Source organism: Rattus norvegicus, chromosome 19 (assembly GCF_021556685.1).
Source record: "Rattus norvegicus strain SHRSP/BbbUtx chromosome 19, alternate assembly SHRSP_T2T, whole genome shotgun sequence".
NCBI lineage: Eukaryota > Metazoa > Chordata > Mammalia > Rodentia > Muridae > Rattus > Rattus norvegicus.
Genome location: NC_141552.1, coordinates 14,200,544 through 14,227,090, shown reverse-complemented (window position 1 = coordinate 14,227,090; position 26,547 = coordinate 14,200,544). Strand labels below are relative to the sequence as shown.

Here is a 26,547-nt window from a genome sequence, read left to right as displayed (position 1 = left end):
CCCCTATTGAAGGAATCAGAGAAAGAACTGGAAGAGCTTGAAGGGGCTCGAGACCCCAAAAGTACAACAATGCCAAGCAACCAGAGCTTCCAGGGACTAAGCCACTACCTAAAGACTATACATGGACTGACCCTGGACTCTGACCCCATAGGTAGCAATGAATATCCTAGTAAGAGCACCAGTGGAAGGGGAAGCCCTGGGTCCTGCTAAGACTGAACCCCCAGTGAACTAGACTGTTGGGGGGAGGGCGGCAATGGGGGGAGGGTTGGGAGGGGAACACCCATAAGGAAGGGGAGGGGGGAGGGGGGTGTTTGCCCGGAAACCGGGAAAGGGAATAACACTCGAAATGTATATAAAAAATACTCAAGTTAATAAAAAAAAAAAAAAAAAAGTATTTCACAGAGCAATGTTTCTCAACCTGTGGGTCGAGACCCCTTCCCAGGCCCTTTTTTTCTGATACTTTGCCTATCAGATAAGTTGCATATTATGACTTACAAGAACAGCAATATTAGTTACAAAGTCGCAATGAAATAATTTTATGGTGGGGGTGACCACAGCATGAAGATCTGTATTAAAGGGTTACATCATTAGGAGGGATTTGAACCACTGCCATAGAAGCTGACAGATGGGAACAGACTCCTCAGATGAGTAGAGACCCATGCAAGTGATACTGTGTCCCACCCTAGAACCCAGAGATAGAATCTATCACAGGAGTCTGTGGGTCACCTTGTCTTAAATTCTCCCAGGGTCAAGAATAGCATTGATCATCTCAGCAGAGTCAGCTTGCACAGCCACATCAGGCCCATGGCTTCCCTTTACAGAGAAGGATGTGGGTCTGAGTGACAGCCAGTGAGACTGATGGGACCCTGACACTCATTTGCTTTGAGCTGTGGTTTCTTCACCTGTAAAATGGGGGTGTTTCTGCTGAATTGGGTTGTTGTGGAGATTAACAGAACATACAACCTGCTCAGTGTCTGCCTGGCATGGACACCTGCTGGTTAAATGGAAGTTGTCCATGGTGATGCATTTAAAAGAAGAATCTCTAACCCCATAGTGTTAGATCCCGGGTTGTGGGGAGCAGGTGTGGCGGCAATCCCAAGATGGCGCCCGGGACTGCTGCCAAGTCTTATGACTAGCACCTGACTTCCTCATACATCCAAAAGTAAGCCACGCCCATCGTGAGAACTGCGCAGGCGCACCATGACACAAGATCAGGCCATTTGGCGTGGACCTATGAACTGAGACTATGTAGACTGCACTGATGGGGCGTGGTTACTGGTTTTTTTGTAGGGAGTGTCCTTGGGGGTAGGAGACTGCTGCTTGCATGCAGAAAGAAAGGTTCCTGAATAAACTGCTTTGAGAAGAACTTTGTGGTGTCTCTCCTATCTGCAGGACGGAGATGGAGATGACACCGGTGCCATACAGGTATTGTAAGCATTTTGTGACTCTACGACCACCACAGATTAAAACCGAAGGCTCTTGTTTTAAATTAAAAAAAAAAGAATCAAGTATAAATTACTAATATGAAAAAATCATAGTCAGAATTGAGGTAATTCCTGTGAAGACATTTAGTTTTTCATTATTTTCTCCTTGAGGACTTCTCAAGTGTCTTTCCAAAATGTGATGGCCACACAAATGGTTCCCAGCGGGTGTGATCTCTCTGTCCATGGGCCTTCCCAAAAGCTGCAGAGCCAATGTGTTGTTTTACAACACAAAATTCCAGACATTAAGTTTACCAATGAAGTCTCAGGAATCAGATGCTGAAGTCAAGTAAAGCTCCCAACTATCCTTCCTAATTCACTGACCTCTCAGAAGAAGAGCATTCTTGTTCCCTCTGCACACTTTCTTAAAAATCCTTCAATTCAAAGACTTTCCATTGCATTAGTCATCTTCATTGCCTTTCAAGATATGCCTTGATCTCCTCTGGACCTAAGTGCACGTTTTACCTTTGCAATGAAGGTGTGTAGTAGGTGAGTCATATGGTAATAAAGTCCATGTTTGCAGTAAACAAACAACTTTTTCTTTAAATGTCTGTGCCATGGCAATGCTATACCACACACTAGTTTTTCACTAAATAATACATTCATAGAGATCACCGTGTGATCTAATATTTTGTAACATAACTTAGTAATGTTCTCTCTATTATAGAAATCAAGTTCTCACATGTGTATTCTGGTCTTTTTCTGTCATATCTGAGTACATCATCATGGGAATCCCAAGGAACATCAAACCTGGGCTTTTGAAACTGTTGCATGTGGCCAACTGGGAATCAAAACCACCCAGGAGACTACTGATACTTGACACACATCAATTCCCCTCCCTATTTTCATATAGTTTATGGGAAGAGGTCACCATTGCTGACCATGTCTCATTATCCAACGTGCTACTAAATAGAACAGTTGGGGTAAAGGAGGTCACCCACAAAGCATAAACACCCATCTCAGATAAACATGTATGGTTCATTGAATCTAAACATCAATGAATTTCAGGACACAATTAAATGTTGAAACCTAAGGATAATAGATAGTGAAGAGAATTAAGATTTCTAGTTCATAGGTCCAGTAAACACCTTCAACAAATCATAGCAGAAAACTTCCATAAGGTAAAGAAAGAAAAGACCATAAAGGTACAACAAGCTTACAGAACATCAAATTAATTATACCAGAAAGAATTCCTGCATTCACACAATAATTAAAACACTAAATGCACAGATCAAAGAAAGAACATTAATAGGTGTAAGGTATTGAAGAGTTAAATTTCAAAAAGTCAGTCACAAACAAAGTCCTGACATGCCTAAGAGATTTTGAGATAGGGTTCACTGACCCGGCTATCAGCCCCCAAGGACACTGGCCATCTGAAGCCACCCTTTCCCCTTCCTTCACTCCCTGAGGATTAGTCCACCCCCTGCTGAGTGAGATGAGTCACCCTACACACATTGCTGAGATGCTAGATTACACGTATTCTCTGCTGATGTAACTCCGCGACAAAAGTAACTGTGCACCATTTGAATCAGCCAATCATGTGTAACCACGCGAAATCCCCTGGCTTTCCCTATATAAACCCCTGCCTTTAGAGGCTCAAGGTCGGCTCCATGAGATACATGTCGGCCCGAGATCTCTTTAATAAAGCTACCTCTTGTTGTTACATCAAGATCGGCTACTCGTGTTTCCTGGGGCACGCCATCCCGAGACTGGAGCAAGAGTCTCCCCAAATTTGGGGTTCTTTCAGTATAAATATCCAGTAACAAAAAAATTCAGACGTATCTGAATTACACCAGACTTCACAACAGAGACTCTAAAGGTCAGAAAATCTTGGGCAGATGTAATGCAGACGCAGGCTCCTATATCCAGCATAATCCTCAACCACCATAAATGGAGAAACCAAGATATTTCTTGTCAAAACCAAATTTAATGAATAATTTTTTTTCCGGAGCGGAGGACCGAGCCAAGGGCCTTGAGCTTGCCAGGCAAGCGTTCTACCACTCAGCTAAATACCCAACCCTACAAAACCAAATATAAACAATACTTTTCTCTAAGAAAGCACAACAGAGGATAATAGGAGGAAAACTCCAAGACAATGAGCTAAACTATAACCAAGAAAAACCAAGAAATTAATCATCTCTCAATAATTTCAAAAAAGAGAAGCACACAAACATAATTTCACCTACAACCAGAAAAAGAAGAAAATGCAGCAATCATTGGCTTTAATATCTGATCAGATCGTCTTTCCCTAATCCCCAAGCTCCTAGGGGCCAAACTGCCAGCCAAAGTGTATGCAAGGATGCTCTATGGTTAAAGGTGAGGCCTATTGCCCCACCAAACACAGATCCTAGAGGAGTGAGGTGGGGATGGATATGTGTGGGTGCAGGAGCACTGTCACATAGGCAAAGCTGAGCAGAAATGGAATGTAAGGTATGATGAGGGGAGTGTGGAAAGTAGGACAATATTTGAAATGTAAATAAATAAAATAACCGATTAATAATAAATAGCCAAAAACAAAATAACAAGTAAAAAGGTAAATAAAAATTAAACCAAACCAACCAAACAAACAAACAAAAATCCCTGTAGTGTATTGGCCTAATGCTGCTTGTATTTTAATGCTAATTTGTAGAACTCAAGACTGGTTAACCCCAAATAACTGACCCTGCTCCCAGTTAACTGTGATTATAAAGAAGCCAACAGCCAACAGCAGCACAGCAGAGAGATGGGGGAGGTGAGCTTTGAGGGCTTTGCTAGAGAGGATCATGAGGAGGGAAGAAGGAAGAAGAAGCTGCCAGAGAATAAAGGAAGAACATGTGTGATGAAGAGGAGAGAGGAAGAGGACAGCAGCCATGGTTAAGGGAGAGGAGTGCCTGGTCCTGAGGGCTGTCCAAGGGGAACAAAGAGCAGCCAAGATGCTACACAGTAGTAAGAGCAGCTCTCAGGCGAGCAGAGATCAGCAGAGACCCCAGACCAATAAGCTACGCAAGCATAACTCCATCCAAACTCCCTCTCAATATCCGTGTCCTCCATGGGCCTGGCCTTAGCGTGTGTCCTGTGTCAGCACATGTGTCTGTCTCAGCTGACATCACTCTGCCCATCAGCCCGAGTCCAAGGAAACAGTGAGAAACTACACAGCCCACCAGAAGGGTTTTTGCTGTGGTTCTATGAAGTCCCAACAAATGAAGCTCAATTACAGAATGCAAGGCAGACCAATGCATGTGTGTCCTTAGTGCAGAACCCTTCATCACGTGTCCCTTCACATGCGTGCTTTAGCAGAACATCCTTTTACCTGTGTCTGCTTCAGTGAAACGTTCCTTCACACATCTGCCTTAGCCTTTCACCTGTGTCCACTTCAGGGAACCACTCCTTCAGGTGTAGAATTTCTCAAGATTAGCAAACCGCATACAGAACATTCAGAACAAAGCAAGGTGTGTGGTCAGCATGTCCTTGAGCCAAGTCCCTTCTCCTCGTCAGTGACGGCAGGCGTGTTACAGCAACAATATGAAATGGCTGGCAGACATGGAACAAAATGGCAAAGGCATTCTGGGGGATGTCAGACCATACCAGCCAGCAGGTCAACTGAATTTTTAAGTTTTGATGTTACAAGTGAATATACTTGACCTTCAAACACTGAGAGAGCCCATTATAATATGAACTATATGAACTAGGTCAAGACCACCTCTAGGGCAAAGGCCCTCAGCCTGGGGGTCGTGACCCACACAGGGTCTCCTATCAGATAGTTTACACTACAATAAAGATTCATTACAGTAGCAAATTTACAGTTGTGAAGTAGCGACAAAATAATTTTGTAGTTGGGGTCACCACAGCATGAGGAACTGTTCTAAAGGGTTGAGGCCATATGAAGGTTGAGAAACACTGCTCTAGGAAATTATGTTTTCTTTCTCTTTCATATTTTTCAGACAGAATCTCAAATTGTAGCCAAGATTGGCTTGGCTTGGAACATGTGTGTAGTTCATGCTGGCATCAGACTTATGGCAATTCTCCTGCTTCAGCCTCCTACTCAGGAGCCTACCAGGGTGAGATCACAACCACGGGTAATGTGATTGCTGTTCTTGGCTGTCAACTTGAGTGTACCTGGAATTAAATAATGCCAAATGGCTTGATGCCCAAGGGGGAGATCTTTCTCTCTCTCTCTCTCTCTCTCTCTCTCTCTCTCTGTCTCTCTCTCTCTCTGTCTCTCTCTCTCTTACTCTCTCTCCTTCCTTCTTTCTGTTTTCCTCTCTTCAACCCCCTCCTCTTGGTCCTCCTCCTCTTCTTTGTTTTTTTTTGAGACAGGGTTTCCCTGTGTAGCTCTGGCTGTCCTGGAATTCATTTTGTAGACCAGGCTGGCCTTGAACTCAGAGATCCACCTGCCTCTACCTCCTGGATGCTGAGGCTAAAGGCATAAGCACCATTGTATTTTTTTTCTTAATTAAATTTTCTGAAGCAAGAAGACCTACTTGTAATCCAAATCTTGGAGATCAGAAGATAAATCTTTAATTCAGATCTTTTGAGATGGAAAGGCCCACCTCTAATGTGGACCACACCTTCTTTTTTCTTTTTATTTTTTTCATCTTTATTAACTTGAGTATTTCTTATTTACATTTCGATTGTTATTCCCCTTCCCGATTTCCAGGCCAACATCCCTCAACCCTTTCCCCTCCCCTTCTATTTGTGTGTTCCCCTCCCCATCCTTCCCCCATTACCGCCCTCCCCCCAACAATCATGTTCACTGGGGGTTCAGTCTTGGCAGGACCAAGGGTTTCCCCTTCCACTGGTGCTCTTACTAGGCTATTCATTGGTACGTATGAACTTGGAGTCCAGGGTCAGTCCATGTATAGTCTTTGGGTAGTGGCTTAGTCCCTGGAAGCTCTGGTTGGTTGGAATTGTTGTTCGTATGGGGTCTTAACCCCCTTCAAGCTCTTCCAGTCCTTTCTCTGATTACTTCAACGGGGGCCCGGTTCTCAGATCAGTGGTTTAATGATGGCATTCAGCTACATATTTGCCGTATTCTGGCTGTGTCTCTCAGGAGAGATCTACATCCAGTTCCTGTCGGCTTGCACTTCTTTGCTTCATCCATCTTATCTAATATCTGTATAGGTATGGGCCACATGTGGGGCAGGCTCTGAATGGGTGTTCCTTCTGCCTCTGTTCTAAACTTTGCCTCCCTATTCCCTGCCAAGGGTATTCTTGTTCCCCTTTTAAAGAAGGAGTAAAGCATTCCATTTTGGTCATCCTTCTTGATTTTCATGTGTTCTGTGCATCTGGGGTAATTCAAGCATTTGTGCTAATATCCACTTATCAATGAGTGCATACCATGTGTGCTTTTCTGTGATTGGGTTACCTCACTCAGGATGATATTTTCCAGTTCCATCCATTTGCCTATGAATTTCATAAAGTCATTGTTTTTGATAGCTGAGTAATATTCCATTGTGTAGATGTACCACATTTTCTGTATCCATTCCTCTGTTGAAGGGCATCTGGGTTCTTTCCAGCTTCTAGCTATTATAAATAAGGCTGCTATGAACATAGTGGAGCATGTGTCTTTGTTATATGTTGGGGCATCTTTTGGTTATATGCCCAAGAGAGGTATAGCTGGATCCTCAGGTAGTTCAATGTCCAATTTTCTGAGGAATCTCCAGACTGATTTCCAGAATGGTTGTACCAGTCTGCAATCCCACCAACAATGGAGGAGTGTTCCTCTTTCTCCACATCCTTGCCAGCATTTGCTGTCACCTTAGTTTTTGATCTTAGCCATTCTGACTGGTGTGAGGTGAAATCTCAGGGTTGTTTTGATTTGCATTTCCCTTGTGTCTAAAGATGTTGAACATTTCTTTCGGTGTTTCTCAGCCATTCGGCATTCCTCAGCTGTGAATTCTTTGTTTAGCTCTGAGCCCCATTTTTTAAATAGTGTTATTTGTCTCCGTGAGGTCTAACTTCTTGAGTTCTTTGTATATTTTGGATATAAGCCCTCTATCTGTTGTAGGATTGGTAAAGATCTTTACCCAATCCATTGGTTGTTGTTTAGACCACACCTTCTGCTGGCTCATATCAAGGACATGGAAGAAGGAAGTTTGCTTTATTAATTCGCCTACTTCTTCAGGATTACTGCATGTACTGAAGACCAGCTTAAATATCCAGCCTTATGGACAAAACCGTTGGAGTCCAGGGGTTGCCCCATAAACCACACAAACTCTGACCTCACTTAGACAGGGATGGTTTATTGAATGCCCACCCTAAGACTGATCATCAGAGACATAGCTGAGAATTTGTCAGGCTACGACCCTGGACATTTTTCTATGTCAGTTTATAAAGACTAAAACTGTGAGGTCATAGGCAGGTGCTGGAAGGGCTGTCTGGTTGTCAGCCCTGACTCAAGCCATTTTAGACAACAAAGGTTCATACTGACTTTTTATCTGTTTAAAGATTTATTTATTTATATATAAGTACACTGTAGCTGTCTGCAGACACACCAGAAGAGGGCATCAGGTCTCATTACAGATGGTTGTGAGCCACCACGTGGTTGCTGGGATTTGAACTCAGGACCTCCGGAAGAGCAGTCAGTGCTCTTAACCATGGAGCCATCACTGCAGCCCTCATATTGACCTTTAATTTTATTGGTCCTACATGAAGCTTATAATTATGAAATTTAAGATTAAGAAACCTCACAACATAAAGAACTTCCTTCCAGTGGTTCCGGAATGGGTGGGTGGGGGAGCACCCTCGAGGAGGCTGGGGAAGGGGGTGGAATGCAGGGTTATTGTAGGGGAAACTGGAAAGGGGGTTAACATTTGAAATGCAAATAAACAAAATAACCAATAAAAAAAAACATACACAAGTTATGTGATCATTCCTGACCCTGCTCTGAGTTAAATTATTTTCAGACAATCATGACAGACAGACATAGTACAGCAAGAATATGAACTATCTGGCAGGCATGGAACAAAATGGCTACAGCTATGCTAGGGGGATTGGCTTCAACAGGGGCAACTACTGCAATTTGGACCTTCCATTCCTTGTTGAATTAGCTGTACCACAGCCTATACACCATTCTAATAAATTTTCTTTCTCTATATACAGTCATTCTAGGAGGGATGATTGGTTATGCATTGTTAAATGCAATGCTGATCATTAAACCCCATCACTTCCACAGCAATATGTAAGTTACTGAACAACTGAACAAAAATTAAAATTTACTGCATTTATTGCGTGTGTCAGCAGGCATAGGGAACACTTGGCTGCTTACATCTCTTGGTCTCTATAGAGTAGTGGGAGAACTGAGACCCACTGAGGAGGTCTCTTAAGCATAGACCAAACTCCTTGCAGTGACACTGGATTCCAGGCTTGTTGTCCTGTTTAGGCCTCATTGTGGTCTATGTACATACACTCTATGCATTCTCCCCATGCAGGTTCACATGGACTGAATTCAGAAAGGTGGGGATGGCAGAAAGATGCATGGTTAAATAGCCCACCAGGTTCACATTGTATCAGCTTGATTTAATCTAAGGACAAAGAAGTGGAGTTTCTCTGATGGCTTTCTTCTAAACCCTTGAAAGGATCACTGGGGTTTGACCTCAGTACTTCATACTTCTTGCTGGGTCAGCGAAACTCAAGGAAACTTGAGATTGCCATAGGCACAGTATTATGCTAGATATACTGAGTAGGTGATACTAAGATGTTCAGATGGTCATACCCATTTGCATGAGTTCTTAATGTACACCTAAGGTAAGAGAGATCAAGGTCTTCAGAATAGGAAGATCATTTCCAGTTCTTTTCTACAGTTCCAGTCTGAAAGACTGGTAGGGAGAGAATGGTAGATAATCGAGAATTGGTGGATGATGCTTTGAATGCAGGGTGGGTTTCTGTGCTGGTTTAGACAGGGTCTCAAGTATCCCATGTTGCCCTCTTCCTAGCTGGCCAGGTTCACTTTGAGCTCAGATAAACCTGCTTCTACTTTCCAGTAGACAGTCTTACAAGAGTGGCCTCCAGGGACTGTGAGGACAGCATTAGCCTTTGACAGTTGAGGTGTGTAACCCACAACTATAGTTTTGTTATAGCCACTTTGTTCCATGTCTACCAGCTATTTCAGATTTTTGCTGTCTATGCCTGACAATCACGGACACAGAAAAATAACCTGATAGAGAGCAAGGACATGGTGATCACATCCTTTCCTGTTCTGTATGTTCTGGATGAGGCTTGTTAAAATTCCAATATTGCAGAAAGCTTTATATAGGACCCATCACATTAAGCATCACTGTGCACTGTTCTATCTAAAATGGCCTAATCAGAACTGACCACCAGATCACACTTCCTGCAATCCTCATATGAGAAGCTTGAGCTTTTTTTTTTTGACTTTTTTCTTTCTTTCTTATTTGTTGCTGTATAAGTTGAGAGGAAGATATTTGGGGCCATGGATCTGCCCCCAAAATCTGGGGTATGGATCTGATCAATCAGTGTTGGTGTGTGCACTCAATACAGTATCCATTTTTTTACTGTGACAGATACTTTTGTGTTTGTGGGGAAGCCCATGACCCAGAGCACAAGTGCTGGGTCCTTGCTCTATCCACGTAGTGATGTGTATAGCCTCGTCCTACACCTTTATCTGCACCCCCTATATCTCTTGACTATTTTATTTTTTTGATAGAAGGCCTGTCAGCAGTGCTCCTTTGGCGACATTAGCGCAGAGATGAGAACCCCACAAGCAGCATGAGGTTCCCTTCATTGGTGGCTCCAATATTGCACTTTCCTCTGCCAACTGGTCTCCACACTGTTCCTAGCACCATAAAGACTTCAACTCTTTCAACTAAGGAATTTTCTGGCAATTGTCAATTGCTAAGCACATGACTTCATGAGTGTTCCCCTAACACACACGCATGTTGTAACCTACCATGCAGACTACTTCTTGATGTGATATAAAGCACCTGTACATAATGAGACAGGAGAACTTTTGACTGCATATTCAATCTGGTGTGAAATCTCCGGAAGTTTTAATGGCTAACATTGGTGAATGAGGACAATTTGAGTTAGGATGAGACATTTTGGGGCAAGATATGGAAGGAAACATTCATTTAGATGCATAAGAATTACTAAGGTTTTTATAATCAAGCCTTGAGGAAAATTTGGCTTTGGAAGCAGGAGATGCTCAGTGGCTCTGCCCCAGGAAAGTCTCCTGGAAAGGGCACCTCAGCTTATGCTCAGTACAGGGAGAACATTACCAGGGAGGCAAAGTCTGCTCCCCATGACATCAGCTGTCCCTTCTTGGACATTCTATTGTCTCCTAGAGAGTTCTGGCATCCTCTGTGATGTCACCAGTGTTGTAGTGACGACCAGTGCCCTAGTTTCTCTCAGTCTGAGTCTGGCGGTTACAAGCTAAGACATGTTTTCCCGTCTTCGCAAGCATTTTCGGAGGGGGAATGTCGATTCTGGAGAGACTAAAGTGAAGGAGTCTAGCCTTTCGTCTCAAAGTAATGATGGACAAAGACAGCACTTCTGGGGAATGTTGAGTAAGTTCTGGGCAGTGTATTTTGAGCTTCCTGCCAGGGGGGCTGCAGGCTTAAGCTGACCTTTCTAGCAATGGGCCACAACAACTGGAGCATCTGAAAAGGAATTGAATTTCCATGAATATCACAATTCCTGAAAGTCAGGATTTCAGAACTTTAGTTTCCCCATCCCCACTGGGAGGATATGGTAAGGCCAATGCTATTATTCTGTGAACTTCTGGTCTTTACTTTTACAGTGCATTTGTTATGTTACATTGTATAATAACACCATCAGGAGTCATGGAGGGTCCTCCTTTTCTGTGTTAGACAGGGCAGCAATGTACTTCACTATCATTGCTTCTTTAAATACAGTGGATATCTGACAGTAGGAACAGGGGGAGAATTGTGCTCCAGGCAATAACCTTATGTTCTTAGACCTCCTCTGATTTCTTCTAACTGGCAGGGTCATCGTTAGCTTTATATATTAGAGGTTGTGTGTTACAAACATGTTTCTAAAATACCAAAAGTATTTGGAACATGTGGACCAAGATTCATCCTGTAACCTATTGGAAATTCTCGGGCATTTGGTATTTCAAATAGGGGAACTGATAAGTCTGTTGACCATGTCCTCCATGGAAATGTGTTTTTAATCCAAAGTTGTTGGCCTAGAGTATCAGGGTAGGACATCTGAGTGTCTCCAATCACTCAAGTCTTGTGGGTGGTGAATTTATCATCTGAGTTCGAACCCACAGGGGTGAGGGTCCTGAAACCAAGCTGTACCCTGTTCAGCTGATGATAATCCTGGAGAAGCCATCTCCGTGGTCCATGTAAGCACCTGATGTCCGGAATAGGGAACACCTGGCTGCTTACATCTCTTGGTCTCGATAGAGTAGTGGGAGAACTGAGATCCACTGATGAGGCCTCTTAAGCATAGACCAATCGCCTAGCAGTGACACTGGGTTCCAGGCTTGTTCTCCTGTTTAGGCCTAACTGTGGTCTATGTACACTCTATGCATTCTCCCCATGCAGGTTCACTTGTGTTCTTCTACCTACAGACGCTGGGAGAGAAACATCATCCCCTGGCACTGAACTAAGCGAGAATCAGGCCAAGAAGGAAAAGGAGAAGCTGATTAAAGAGCTGCAGCTCATTACCGAGGAGAGAAATGACCTGAGAGATCGCCTGAGGTTTCTGACAGAGAGATCCATGAAGAACGGGGATGAATCGCTCCAAATGCTCTTGTTTCATTCCTGGGTCTGCAAGGTCACCTTCTTCTTATCCTATTAAGGTTTTGGGTTCTAGAAAGCTGTGCCTCCCTAACCACCCTGTGCTAAACCTCACCTCCCATATAGAGGAGATTCAGAACCTTGACCCTTCCTGAGGAGCAAGATGGAAAATGGACTCATCTGCTTCAATTTATTGAAAAGCAGATCTTGTGGTCTGAATGAAGAATTCGGGGATAAAGTCAGGGAGAGTGAGTGTCTAGTGTGCATTTGCAAAGCCCTTGACAGCTGGTGGCTTTGCAAGATTGTAATTGCAGTGAGTTTATGGTGAGTCTCTGTACTTGCTAGGCAGGGGACTGAGTGCTGGAAGATCCAGGCAGCAGCCTGAGGGGCCTGTTCCCAAACTGTTCATCTCAATGCTTGACTAGAAGGTCTCAGGCTCAGGCCTGTTTGTTATTGTCTGTGTGTCTTGCACTCTGAGACAGCAATGGTGCATGCATTTCTCCTGGTTCTCACAGTGCTCTCTGTTTCCATATTTGTTTTTCTCTTTCTCTGATTCTGTTAACTTTTCTCTTTTTTTTGTGGGTGTGTCTCAGTCTGTGAGTCTGTGTGTGCATACATCCAAATGCATATGCACAACTTTTATATGTTTATATTTCCCTCCACACCTGGAATCTAGGGGTCTATGTCTTAGCCTGAGTATTTACCTGTAACACTTTCATGGTCATGTGAATGCTTTGTTCTGGGAGCCCCACTGTCAACAGCACAGTTCTTTGCCTATGTGGCCACGATTGTCTGTACATTTGTATTCCTTGTGCAGATTATAATTTTGTGTTGATATGTGGTCTCTTGTCAAAACAGGAGAAAAGAAATCACCGGTTTCTGGGTGTGTTGGGGTCGGGGAGCATGGAGAGGTGTGGCCTAGGCTCTTGATAGCTTAACTGGCTTGACTGCAGATTTCCTCTTGATTGAACAAAGGGAGCCAGGGAAGCCTCCATCTAGATGCTGAGATTCTGGTGTCCTGGACGCAGAAAAACACGTTTCTGAAGCTGAAGAATATCCAATATGTACAATTCAGAAGGTGTCCTTCCAGGACTGGGGTAGTACAGGACCCACCCTGAGCTCATATATTCCTAAATGCTGATGTTCATTGTATTCTATCATTTGGGACAGGCCACACTTCAGGCCAAATCCATATTATGAAGACCTGGAGAGAATGGAGGAGGCGGTCATGTCAATTCTGCACAACTTAGAGATGGAGAACACTGAGATCCATGAGAACAGCCATAAGCTGAAGAAGGAGATTACCTTCTCTAGGTAAGTCCTGGTCAGAAAGCCTATCACCTGTGGAATGGCCATTTCTGACTTTCTTTGTTCTGGATTGGACGGTCTTCAGCTCTGGTTCTATCTCTTGTGCTGTTTACACATCAGTGTGCCAGGGTCATTAGGACTCAGTTTTCAGTTCCACAAAAGACTGTTCCTCAACCCAGGATTGTCTAGGCATCTTCAGAAGGCTCTAGATAGAACAGCACTGATTGAAGTCAGCAGGTTATTAGGCTGACCTGGACCTATGGTGTCATACCAGGTTTTACAAAACTCAGTGTGTGGACCACATGGTTAGCATGACCTTCTCTTGGTTCTACTGACCTCCTTTGAGGGTGTTTGCCCACTACTAATTGATGTTGCCCCCATGCATTGGGCTTTCATGGATAGTTGTAGATCCATGTTCTTTTTGAGAGATGTGGACACTAATTGGTGCTCGGGCCAAACAAACAATTTATTCTTCCCGGAATTTACTCTTTGTGGTTTGTGCAGCAGCCTTATATGTATCGAAATGAATTCTATTAAGTCTTCATGGGTATCTGGGATCTGGTAGAGTTAGTGGTACTTGGGAGTAGGAATGGGGGAAAGGGCCAGCATGATCTTACTATGCAGACTATATTTCCAGAAACCTGCTCAGCCAGCTCCTGATGGAGAACACATGTAGGAAGAAGTTGGTCCCACTGAAGCAGGAGAGCAAGGAGGTACATCTTGATTGTGCACTGAACCAGAAATATTTGGTTGACTTCAACAAGAAAGATAAAGACCAGCAACGTCCAGACCCAGCATCATCTGGTAGGGTTGAGCAGCTGTGTTAGCTTAAAAATATCTGATAAAGTTTGCCAATTTGATACATCTTTGCTCTCTCCTACCACCTTTCTAATTTACACTCACAACCAGCCAACCTCCTCATGTAGTGGAATTGTTCATTGCTCTGCCTATGCACAAGTATTCTGGGAAGCCAACCACTTTTCAGAAACTGAATTATTTTGCAAGTATATTTGTCTGCTCTTTTTGAAGCTGCAGTATAGAAATGGTGACAGATTAATAACATACCTCATCATTGCATATCCACGTGATAGATTGGATGCTCTGTAGAGTTTTGAACAAGTTCTTGGTTCTTTGACAAATGACACTCTGTGGTCATGTGACTTCTTGTGTGGGAAGCACCTTTGCGGGATAAGAACAAAATGCAAATGTCAAATTAGAACTTGTCATTGGTTTTAACCTTGGTGACATATGGACATCTACTTTCTTCCTGCAACCCAATGAGGTTCCTTCCATTGCCCTGTTCTTGGTTTGCACTGGTATAAGTCTGGGTCCCATATTGGCAGCCCACATTACTTTGAGGCTCTCTGGAGATTTTGCCCTTCCCAAAGAGTAGCAACAATGATATCAGTTAAAAGGTCCATGTTGACTGTCCAATAGAACTGAGATCGTAGAAGGCAGCCTTCCGACAGCTGCCTTGCATTTCACCACCAAATCAGTGTCTGAAAAACTGCCTTCCTCTCCCAGGTCTCAGAAAGTGCAAGAGAGCTGGAATTGGACAGACACCAGTAAGAGAGCTTCCTGAAGAATAAGTTGCTTTCTCAGGAGTCCCTGATGACAAACATCCTGAACGGTAACAAATTTTTTGGATGAGTATTCTTCCTCAGAGTTAATTTGTCATTGCTTAGAGACCCTAAATTTATATAACACTAAGCCAGCCTGACTGATTGAGGTCTTACTTTCTTCTCAGAAAACAGCACTTGAGAGACAACTTGGGGGACCTCCTTTCATTATGTGTGCAAGAGGAGAAACAGCAATACATCTGTGCTTCTAAATGTTCGTTAAGATTGTGCTGTTTAGAAATATTTTTGTTATGATTTTAATTGAAATTTTCTTTTTGTTGTTTCATATTTATATGTTCTTGTTACTGTTTTTATGTTTTCAAATATTTTTAAATATTTTAATTTATTTGTTTTAATCCTGTTTTGTTGTAAAAATGAATTCCTTATGAATAAAAATTGAATTCTATCTCTTGACTCTTAAGACCATCATTCTTATTCAAGGGTTCTGTCCCCTCCTGTGGACTTAGACCTGACAGGTGGAGATGGATCTCTGCATGTTCCATGGATCCTGGGCTAATAAGTGAATTCAAAGTCACCAAGGGGTACCCAGTGTGACAGTGTCTTTTGTGTGGAAAATGTGGCTGTTTCTCGGACACACACTTTATGAAGTAATCACTGACATGCTTTACCCAATTGTTAGGGTCCATGTGGTTCTTCTGAGAGAGTAGCAGATGCTCTATCCTGTGAGTCATCACCACAGCTCCTGCAGGTGCTTTTGTCCTTCCACATCATGTACTGTATTAGGTGGACAGGATCACCTCCAATCAAATAGAGAGATCTCAGGAGATGTGTATTCACAGGAAATTTACTGAGCTGTGCATGCTCAATGTGTTAGCTTGCCAGCCATCCCTACAGGGCTCTGGTGTTACCACTCCTCATTGTGGGTCAGGATCATCCTCCAGCACCACTTAGTGTCCATATTAGAGCAGATCTTTCACCTATTATCAATGATGACCATATGTATTCTGCACATCTGACAAAATACAGAATAGAAATTAGCTTCCTGTTGGCCAGATTGGCATAATGAGTTTTTTGATTGTTAGCATGAAAATTATTTTAATCTAGGCAGTTTAGGGAAGAACCTCAAGGACACCCATAGTGAATGCAGCCTGCAGCTGTGAACACAGGTTTCTGTTGGAGAGCAGGCCTGTGCAGGCCCAGAACCTAGGTGGGACAGTTCAAGCTACCCTTTTTCCATGGCCAATCTGGGATCATATTGAGAATGTATTTTTTCCAGGTGACTGATTTCCAATTTATGGAATTGAACTAACTTACTGAGAGTGGAGGTGACTCAGAGAGTTAAAGTACACAAGGACCAATCCAGTATGTCCACAAAAGCTTGCTGTCACCCCAGGGCTTTTAAAAGCTCAGCAGCTAGAGAAGCAATGTAGTATTTGGTTATTCTCATGCTTAGGTCTAGTCATTCATTATAAGCTGACCATGACACAAAAAGAGTCATCTGTGTCACAATAGAAGCTAGTTGTAACTAGATTCACCCCCACACTATCACATCACTACCGTATTTGAGGTTCTCAGTTACTATCTAAGAACCTGGAAGAGGCCTGGGTCTTGCTACACAAACTCATAATTTATGTCTTCATGACACTGTGTGCTTTGTTCTGTTGATGCTACCATTGGCATACAATACCTTGGATACTTTGTGCTGACATCTGTCACATGAGACAATAGTTCATGCCATGCCTAACCTGCATAAACTGTCCTTAGAGTACGGTGTAGTCAGAGGGTCCTTTTTTTTCTCTCTGAATTTTCAAAATATTTCCAGTCTTCAGACAAGTCTTCAGCCATTGTCCAGTGCCTGTCTTGAGATGTCCACCTTTTCAGCTGAGTGTCTTCATCCAGGCTGCTCTGTGATTCTGTAGAATAGGGTTCCAGCCCTAGGATTTAATTCAGTGTGATTGTACTTTCCAAACATGCTCAAAGCCCTACATTCCACCATAGCCTGTGTGCTTTAGAGATAGAAAATAAAGAACCACATTGCACTTGCAATTTCTCCTCCAACAAAAGGAGAGCCTGCATAGGGCCTTTAAGTAACTCTAAGTCCCAGCTTCTGCATAACTCCCTTCATCGACTCCATTATTGGTGTATTTTCATTACTGCTCACTTTATTTTTGGTGTGCAAAGAATGTGTACCATGTCAGTAAGTGTGTGTGTGTGTGTGTGTGAGAGAGAGAGAGAGAGAGAGAGAGAGAGAGAGAGAGAGAGAGAGAGAGTTTGTGTTTGTTTGTGTTTCTGTGCAGGTGTTTGTGTATGTTCATCCATGAACTCACTATCAATTTTCATAAAATGACTTAGAAGACTGTAATGAAAACTGTTGAGGGGCATGCAGACGTGTGTTACTAGTGTCCCATGGCACCTGGCAGGTAACACTGAAATGGTGGTCTACTATAATAGAGCCTAAAAACAGGCTGTGGATGGTTTACACAGAGATTGTGACGTCATCACCACTAGAGAGAGCAGCAAAAGCTTCATTTATCACATGCTGCTGTTACCAAGATGAGGCAAAGCCTTATCCTACAGAGAGTCTGGTATGATTTGATGGCAGGAAATAAACTTAGTACTAAAATCATTCAATTACAAACAAAGAGGATAATACAAAGAGTCATAAGATTATTCTCATAAGAAAATAGATAGTATTTAAACGATGCCACTACAAAAATTAAAAAATATATATGAGGGCCACTAGGCTTTAATGCAGCCTTTCTACCAGACGTTTAATGACGACCTAATAACAATAGTGCTTCAATTATTCCTCTGATTTGAAAGAGAAGGAACATTGCCAAACCCCTTCTCTGAGTTTCTCTTTTTACCTAGAATACCTGAGTCTGTTGCTTCTTCCATTGTCACCCCAAAATAGAGCTGCAGGGCGAGTCTGTCCAGCCCCAGAGTCTTTCTGCCAGCTGACAGGGCTGGGTTTTGCTCTGCTTGCCCCTGCTCCTGCCCCCGCCCCTGCTCTTGCCCCTGCCCACGCCCCCGCCTCACACCCGCACTCGACAACGCCTCCGACCCATCCCCCCTCCCAGTCCCACCACCGCCCTCAACTCAGACCCGTCCCAACCCCCGCCCCCAGCCTGCCCTCGCCCCTACCCTGCCCCCGCCCTGACCCCCCCACACCTGTCCTCTCCTTCACCACCCCCCCCCCCCCCGGCCTCCGCCCTCGCCGCCGCTGCTTGCGTTGCTACCATTCCGTCTTCGACTCCCCTGTCGACCCCACCGCCACTGCTGCTACCTTCTCCCACTTCTTCAGCCCAAGACTTTTGAGATCCCGGCTTGCAGCGCTCTGCACTAGGAGGCTAATGGAGGTGAGGAGAGCCTAAGGGACAGACCCCAGGCCTGGCCCCAGAGACTTGTGTCTCCCCCTCCCTGGAAGTGCTTTCCCGCAGTTCTCCATTCTGGGTTCATTTTGTGGGGACCCCAGCAGGTGGCAGGCTTTGCTGATCCTCAGGTGTTAGTCTGGGACAGTGGTGGGACTTATGGTTGAGGGAAGTCTTTCAGGCAAATGCAGGCTTTTCTCAAACTCTTGGACCATCTGGTGCCCTCCCTGGGGTCACAGGACCTGTGGACATTGGGAAGCCACTTTTCCCTGTCCTGTGTGACTTTCCCTGCAGAGTGAGCTCTCCTGCAGGAGATACTCTCACATGCTTCTTTAAAAGCACCTGCTCCTCAGATCCAGATCAGTTGTGAAAACAGGCTTCTCCCTGTCAGTGTGCCAGCTCCCCCTCCCAGCTCAGAGCTGCCACACCTAAGGAGCCTCCAGCCCCAGTACTGGTTGGGTCTCATGGAGGAGTTAGAGCAAAGTGCCCCTTCTGAGAAGTGACTCAGAACAGGAGGTTCCTACAACCCAATGAGGTCTCTTCCAGTTGCCCTGTTCTTGGTTTGCACTGGTATAATTCTGAGTCCCAGATTGGCAGCCTACATTGCTGTGAGGGTTGCTGGAGATTTTGCCCTGCCCACAGAACAGAAGATTCAGAAGAAAGGCCAGTTTGGCATAATGAATTCTTTTGATAGATGGCAACAAAATTATCTTAATCTAAGCAGTTTAGGGAGGAACCTCAAGAGCATCCATAGTGAATGCAGCCTGCAGCTGTGAACACACGTTTCTTTTGGAGAGCAGGCCTGTGCAAGCCCAGGACCTAGGTGGGACAGTTCAAGCTGCCCTTTTTCCATGGCCAATCTGTGTTTGTATTGAGAAAGTATTTTTTTTTTCCAGTTGACTGATTTCCAACTTATGGAATGGAACTGACTTACTCAGAGTGGGGTTGACTTAGAGAGTTAAAGTACAGAAGGAATAATCCAGATGTCCACAAAAGCTTGCTGTCACACCAGGGCTTTTAAAAGCTCAGCAGCTAGAGAAGCAATGTAGTATTTGGTTATTCTCATGCTTAGGTCTAGTCATTCATTATAAGCTGACCATGACACAAAAAGAGTCATCTGTGTCACAATAGAAACTAGTTGTAACTAGACTTATACCACATTATCACATTATTACTATATTTGAGGTTCTCAGGTATGATCTTAGAAACTAGAAGAGGCCTGGTTCTTGCTACATATAGTCATATTCTATATCTTCACAGCACTGTGTGATTTGTTCTGTTAATGCTACCATTGGCATACAATACCTAGGATATTTTGTGCTGACATCTGTGACATGAGACAATAGTTCATGTCATCCCTTACCTGAATAAACTGTCCTTAGAGTACAGTGTAGTCGGAGGGGCCTTCTTTTCCTCTGAGATAGCCAAACATTTCCAGTCTTCATACAAGTCTGTCAGCCATTGTCCAGTGCCTGTCTTGAGATGTCCACATTGTCAGCTGAGAGTCTTCATCCAGCCTGCCCTGTAATTCTGTAGAACATTAATAGGGTTCCAGCCCTAGGAATTAATTCAGTGTTCTAGTACTTGCCAAATATGCTCAAAAACTAGTTTCCACCCTAGCTCTGTGTGCTATACAGAAAGAAAATAAAGAACCCCATTGCACTTGAAGTTTAGCCTCCAACAGAAGGAGAGCCTGCACAGGGCCTTTAAATAACTCTAAGCCCCAGCTTCCCCACAACCTCGTCCATCAATTCCTTTATTGGTGTGTTTTCATTAATACTCACTTTCTTCTTTGTGTGGAAAGAATGTGCACCATGTCAGTAAAGTGTGTGTGTGCGTTTGTGTTTGTGCATGTTCATCCATGAACTCACTATAAATTTTCATAAAATCACTCAGAAGTCCCTAGTGAAAACTGTCGAGGTGCAGGCAGACTCATGTTACTACTGTCTCATGGCACCTTGCAGGGAGCACTGAAATCGTGGGCTACTTTAATACAGTCTAAAACGAGGCTGTGCATGGTTTTCAGTGAAATTGTGACGTCGTCCCCACTACAGAGAGCAGCAAAAGCTTCATGTATCACATGCTGCTGTTACCAAGGTGAGGCAAAGCCTCATCCCATAGAGAGTCTGGTAGGATTTGATGGCAGGAAATAAACTCAGAACTAAAATCAATCAATTACAAACAAAGAGAATGATACAAAGAGCCAAGCAAAGCAAGAGCTGGCTTTTTTTTTTTTTTTGAGAAGATCCACAAGACAGACAAACCACAGAGCCTATATCTAAAGTACCAAATCAGAAATGAAAAGGGGGATATAACAAAGGACACTGAGTGAATTCAACAATCATTAGGGCTTACTTCAGAGGCCTTTACTACAGAAAAGTGAAAAATCTATTTGATACTGGTGATTTTTCTAACAGATAACAAATACCAAGTTAAATACAGATCTGGGAAGGTAATGAATAATTCCCATAAGAAAATAGATACAGTCATTAAAGGCTGCCACTCCAAAAATTAAAAATAATAATAATCAGGGCCACATGGCTTTAATGCATCCTTTCTACCAGACTTTTAATGAAGACCCAATAACAATAGTGCTTCAATTATTCCACTGAATTGAAAGAGAAGGAACATTGCCAAACTCCTTCCCTGAGTTTCTCCTTTTACCTAGAATTCCTGAGTCTGTTGCTTCTTCCATTGTCACCCCATCAATAGAACCATTTAAAATGGGATGTAATCGATGTCTGGAGCCTCATTCTTTCCCTTGACCTCCATGCGGTGTCCAGAAGGCATGCCTGTTCTCATGGACATGGACTCATCTCTTTTTGCTGCAGCAAGAAGAAAGCCAGCAGAGGAGGCAGGAGCTTACAAAGAATCAGTAGGATTTCTAGAAAAGAAGCCATCCAGATGTCCATTCTCAGAAAACCTCTGGCTTGCTCTCATGTGACTGGGTCCTCAGACACCAGCAGCCTTAGATGAGACCAAGGAAAGCTGTGCAGAGTCCTGGGTCCCCAGGTTCTTGACCTCCTGAGTGACAGCTATAGACACATCCTCCAGGGAATCCTTACAGCTGGTGACATCTGGACAAAGTGAACCAGATGCCAAAATGAGACATGGGAGAGAAATCCTAGACTGTTTGGAAGGAATCAGTCTCTGCTTTTGCTTTTGTCTCTGTGTGCCCTGCTGCTATGATGTTCATGGGGAGCTCTCATGCCAGTGGGTCTCCTCCTAATGTGTTTGTTGTTGCAGATGTCCTGGATGTTCTGGACCCCATCAGAACTCAGCCCGTGCTCAGTCACGGAGGTCAGCACCTTCCTGTCCAACAGGTCATGAGACCTGAGACAATTGAGGTAACGGCAGTTGGCCTGGGTGAAGTGCTCACAGACTTGGACTCTCTTGCATGGCTGTGGCTTCAAGCAGATCTGTTTGTGGCTGTCTCCTTTGTAGTAACTTTTGCAGGAGAAAAGAATCCCCCTGTACCAGGAAGAAGGCCGGCTCCTCTTGGTTAAGCCCAGAAAGCTCATGATTCTTCAGGACCTGGAAGCTCTGTTCCTAAAAACTTGGTGTGGATATTTGCAGAGGTTTCTCTGGGATTTTGCATAATGACTCTGTCCCAGAAGTTTGAGCTTGCAGAGGCTTGGGCAATCTGTAGCATGGTCCCTGGATGCACTTGAGATTGAAGCCACAGGCTTCAGTAGTAGCCGCCACCTACAGCATGATCCCTGCCTGATCTCCAGTCTCCAATAGGAATAAGCAGTCTTGCCCAGCAGCTCATAGAGCTCTGCCTCTGGAGCCTGATCCTACTCTGCAGTTCCTTTAAGGTCATGCATCCCCTGTGGGTCCACAGGATCTTGGTGATGAAACAGTCTGCCCCAGGATCCCCCATGGTGCACTATGGCTGCAGCTGCTCAGGCTTGTGAGCTGGACTCTGCTTTGTGGAGAAAGGAAACTGGAAAAGGGGATAACACATGAAATGGAAATGAAGAAAATAACCAGTAAAAATTAAAAGAATTAAAGTCATCATCTCAGGAGAATGAGTGGGAAGCCAGGTCCTTAAGCAGGCAGGTTCTCCACAACAATGCATGCTGGGTTCAAGACTGGACATGAGGTGCCCTGAGCTTGGGACTGCCAGGCTCCTACTGGGAAGAGAGCTTTCTTCTTCATTTCTGTAAGTCTCTCTAGTTTTCTTTTAAGGCTTTCATCTCATCATTGACTTTCCCAATGACCTTTTATGACAAGCCATTATGGTTAACAAGAATTAAGTAAAGGCTCATTGAGCTGGTGGTAGTTGGAGGTCTGGGGGAAGCCCTGGACAGAGAGATCTTGCCTACCAGGGGTGGGATGTGCATGGTGGGAGGGACTAGTGGAGTGTCATTGGCCTCAGTATGCACAGGCTTGGGGCTGGTGCCTGGCTGCCTGGTGCGCCTCTGTGGCTACTTGGCCTGGGTCCCACCGCAGATGCCCATGGTGGTTGCTGGCCAGTTGTGCTTGCTCTACCTGTCCTCGGGGCTTCTGGCGGGGCTGACCACAGCCTTGAACATGGACAACCGTGGACAAAGTGGGCCAGAAATCGGAGGATCATGGGAGCATCTTCAACTTCCCCCTCCCCAAGCACTGGCAGTTGCAGCTGGAGGACAAGCCACTGTGAGTTTCCCCACATCCAGGCAGGTGTTCTGCACCACCAGGAGAGCAAGGGCAAGCACTGCTGCCACCAGTCCCACATGCGCAAGGCCTATTTGCTGACTGGCAGGGCTTCACTTTGCTCTGCCTGGCTCTGCTTTGCCTTGCTCTGCCCTGTGGGCTCTCACTTCTTTGGCCAAAGACTGTTGAGATCCCGGCTTGCCTCACCTTTCTTTTTTTTTTTTTTTTTTTTTTTTTTTTTATTAACTTGAGTATTTCTTATATACATTTCGAGTGTTATTCCCTTTCCCGGTTTCCGGGCAAACATCCCCCTCCCCCCTCCTCTTCCTTATGGGTGTTCCCCTCCCAACCCTCCCCCCATTGCCGCCCTCCCCCCATAGACTAGTTCACTGGGGGTTCAGTCTTAGCAGGACCCAGGGCTTCCCCTTCCACTGGTGCTCTTACTAGGATATTCATTGCTACCTATGGGGTCAGAGTCCAGGGTCAGTCCATGTATAGTCTTTAGGTAGTGGCTTAGTCCCTGGAAGCTCTGGTTGCTTGGCATTGTTGTACTTTTGGGGTCTCGAGCCCCTTCAAGCTCTTCCAGTCCTTTCTCTGATTCCTTCAATAGGGGACCTATTCTCAGTTCAGTGGTTTGCTGCTGGCATTCGCCTCTATATTTGCTGTATTCTGGCTGTGTCTCTCAGGAGCGATCTACATCCGGCTCCTGTCGGTCTGCACTTCTTTGCTTCATCCATCTTGTCTAATTGGGTGGCTGTATATGTATGGGCCACATGTGGGGCAGGCTCTGAATGGGTGTTCCTTCAGACTCTGTTTTAATCTTTGCCTCTCCCTTCCCTGCCAAGGGTATTCTTTTTCCTCATTTAAAGAAGGAGTGAAGCATTCACATTTTGATCATCCGTCTTGAGTTTCGTTTGTTCTAGGGATCTAGGGTAATTCAAGCATTTGGGCTAATAGCCACTTATCAATGAGTGCATACCATGTATGTCTTTCTGTGATTGGGTTAGCTCACTCAGGATGATATTTTCCAGTTCCAACCATTTGCCTACGAATTTCATAAACTCGTTGTTTTTGATAGCTGAGTAATATTCCATTGTGTAGATGTACCACATTTTCTGTATCCATTCCTCTGTTGAAGGGCATCTGGGTTCTTTCCATTTTCTGGCTATTATAAATAAGGCTGCGATGAACATAGTGTAGCACGTGTCTCTTTTATATGTTGAGGCATCTTTTGGGTATATGCCCAAGAGAGGTATAGCTGGATCCTCAGGCAGTTCAATGTCCAATTTTCTGAGGAACCTCCAGACTGATTTCCAGAATGGTTTTACCAGTCTGCAATCCCACCAACAATGGAGGAGTGTTCCTCTTTCTCCACATCCTCGCCAGCATCTGCTGTCACCTGAGTTTTTGATCTTAGCCAATCGCACTGGTGTGAGGTGAAATCTCAGGGTTGTTTTGATTGGCATTTCCCTTATGACTAAAGATGTTGAACATTTCTTTAGGTATTTCTCAGCCATTCGGCATTCCTCAGCTGTGAATTCTTTGTTTAGCTCTGAACCCCATTTTTTAATAGGGTTATTTGTTTCCCTGCGGTCTAACTTCTTGAGTTCTTTGTATATTTTGGATATAAGGCCTCTATCTGTTGTAGGATTGGTAAAGATCTTTTCCCAATCTGTTGGTTGCCATTTTGTCCTAACCACAGTGTCCTTTGCCTTACAGAAGCTTTGCAGTTTTATGAGATCCCATTTGTCGATTCTTGATCTTAGAGCATGAGCCATTGGTGTTTTGTTCAGGAAATTTTTTCCAGTGCCCATGTGTTCCAGATGCTTCCCTAGTTTTTCTTCTATTAGTTTGAGTGTGTCTGGTTTGATGTGGAGGTCCTTGATCCACTTGGACTTAAGCTTTGTACAGGGTGATAAGCATGGATCGATCTGCATTCTTCTACATGTTGCCCTCCAGTTGAACCAGCACCATTTGCTGAAAATGCTATCTTTTTTCCATTGGATGGTTTTGGCTCCTTTGTCAAAAATCAAGTGACCATAGGTGTGTGGGTTCATTTCTTGGTCTTCAATTCTATTCCGTTGGTCTATCTGTCTGTCTCTGTACCAATACCATGCAGTTTTTATCACTATTGCTCTGTAATACTGCTTGAGTTCAGGGATAGTGATTCCCCCTGAAGTTCTTTTATTGTTGAGGATAGCTTTAGCTATCCTGGGTTTTTTGTTATTCCAGATGAATTTGCAAATTGTTCTGTCTAACTCTTTGAAGAATTGAATTGGTATTTTGATGGGGATTGCATTGAATCTGTAGATCGCTTTTGGTAAAATGGCCATTTTTACTATATTAATCCTGCCAATCCATGAGCATGGGAGATCTTTCCATCTTCTGAGGTCTTCTTCAATTTCTTTCCTCAGTGTCTTGAAGTTCTTATTGTACAGATCTTTTACTTGCTTGGTTAAAGTCACACCGAGGTACTTTATATTATTTGGGTCTATTATGAAGGGTGTCGTTTCCCTAATTTCTTTCTCGGCTTGTTTCTCTTTTGTATAGAGGAAGGCAACTGATTTATTTGAGTTAATTTTATACCCAGCCACTTTGCTGAAGTTGTTTATCAGCTTTAGTAGTTCTCTGGTGGAACTTTTGGGATCACGTAAATATACTATCATGTCATCTGCAAATAGTGATATTTTGACCTCTTCTTTTCCGATCTGTATCCCTTTGATCTCCTTTTGTTGTCTGATTGCTCTGGCTAGAACTTCAAGAACTATATTGAATAAGTAGGGAGAGAGTGGGCAGCCTTGTCTAGTACCTGATTTTAGTGGGATTGCTTCAAGTTTCTCTCCATTTAGTTTAATGTTAGCAACTGGTTTGCTGTATATGGCTTTTACTATGTTTCGGTATGGGCCTTGAATTCCTATTCTTTCCAGGACTTTTATCATGAAGGGGTGTTGAATTTTGTCAAATGCTTTCTCAGCATCTAATGAAATGATCATGTGGTTCTGTTCTTTCAGTTTGTTTATATGATGGATCACGTTGATGGTTTTCCGTATATTAAACCATCCCTGCATGCCTGGGATGAAGCCTACTTGATCATGGTGGATGATTGTTTTGATGTGCTCTTGAATTCGGTTTGCCAGAATTTTATTGAGTATTTTTGCGTCGATATTCATAAGGGAAATTGGTCTGAAGTTCTCTTTCTTTGTTGTGTCTTTGTGTGGTTTAGGTATAAGAGTAATTGTGGCTTCGTAGAAGGAATTCGGTAGGGCTCCATCTGTTTCAATTTTGTGGAATAGTTTGGATAATATTGGTATGAGGTCTTCTATGAAGGTTTGATAGAATTCTGCACTAAACCCGTCTGGACCTGGGCTCTTTTTGGTTGGGAGACCTTTAATGACTGCTTCTATTTCCTTAGGAGTTATGGGGTTCTTTAACTGGTTTATCTGTTCCTGATTTAACCTCGATACCT

The 26,547-nt window shown here is 43.9% G+C and overlaps 1 protein-coding gene, 1 long non-coding RNA gene and 1 pseudogene across 3 annotated transcripts in view; 1 reads left to right on the top strand and 2 right to left on the bottom strand.

Annotated features, from left to right (window-relative positions):
• Positions 1 to 10,433: 10,433 nt before the first annotated feature.
• Positions 10,434 to 26,547, bottom strand: part of LOC134483176 (uncharacterized) — a 28,263-nt gene continuing 12,149 nt past the window's right edge. The window contains exons 3-6 of one of the 2 annotated variants that reach the window (XR_015643776.1): positions 19,807 to 19,919; positions 16,818 to 16,985; positions 14,558 to 14,671; positions 10,434 to 11,077 (exon numbers count right to left, since the gene is read on the bottom strand). This is a non-coding gene — a long non-coding RNA (uncharacterized LOC134483176). Of the gene's footprint in view, positions 11,078 to 14,557; positions 14,672 to 16,817; positions 17,007 to 18,358; positions 18,516 to 19,806; positions 19,920 to 26,547 lie in introns of those variants that run through there. The other variant, XR_015643775.1, reaches the window with a different exon arrangement.
• Positions 11,847 to 15,516, top strand: LOC134483175 (uncharacterized). The gene is made up of 5 exons (XM_087595502.1): positions 11,847 to 12,221; positions 13,355 to 13,498; positions 14,130 to 14,296; positions 15,017 to 15,122; positions 15,240 to 15,516. The coding sequence occupies exons 1-4, from the start codon at positions 12,178 to 12,180 to the stop codon at positions 15,079 to 15,081; spliced, it is 420 nt and encodes a 139-aa protein (XP_087451628.1). The 5' UTR covers positions 11,847 to 12,177; the 3' UTR covers positions 15,082 to 15,122; positions 15,240 to 15,516.
• Positions 21,040 to 22,326, bottom strand: LOC147998815 (zinc finger CCCH-type antiviral protein 1 pseudogene; annotated as a pseudogene).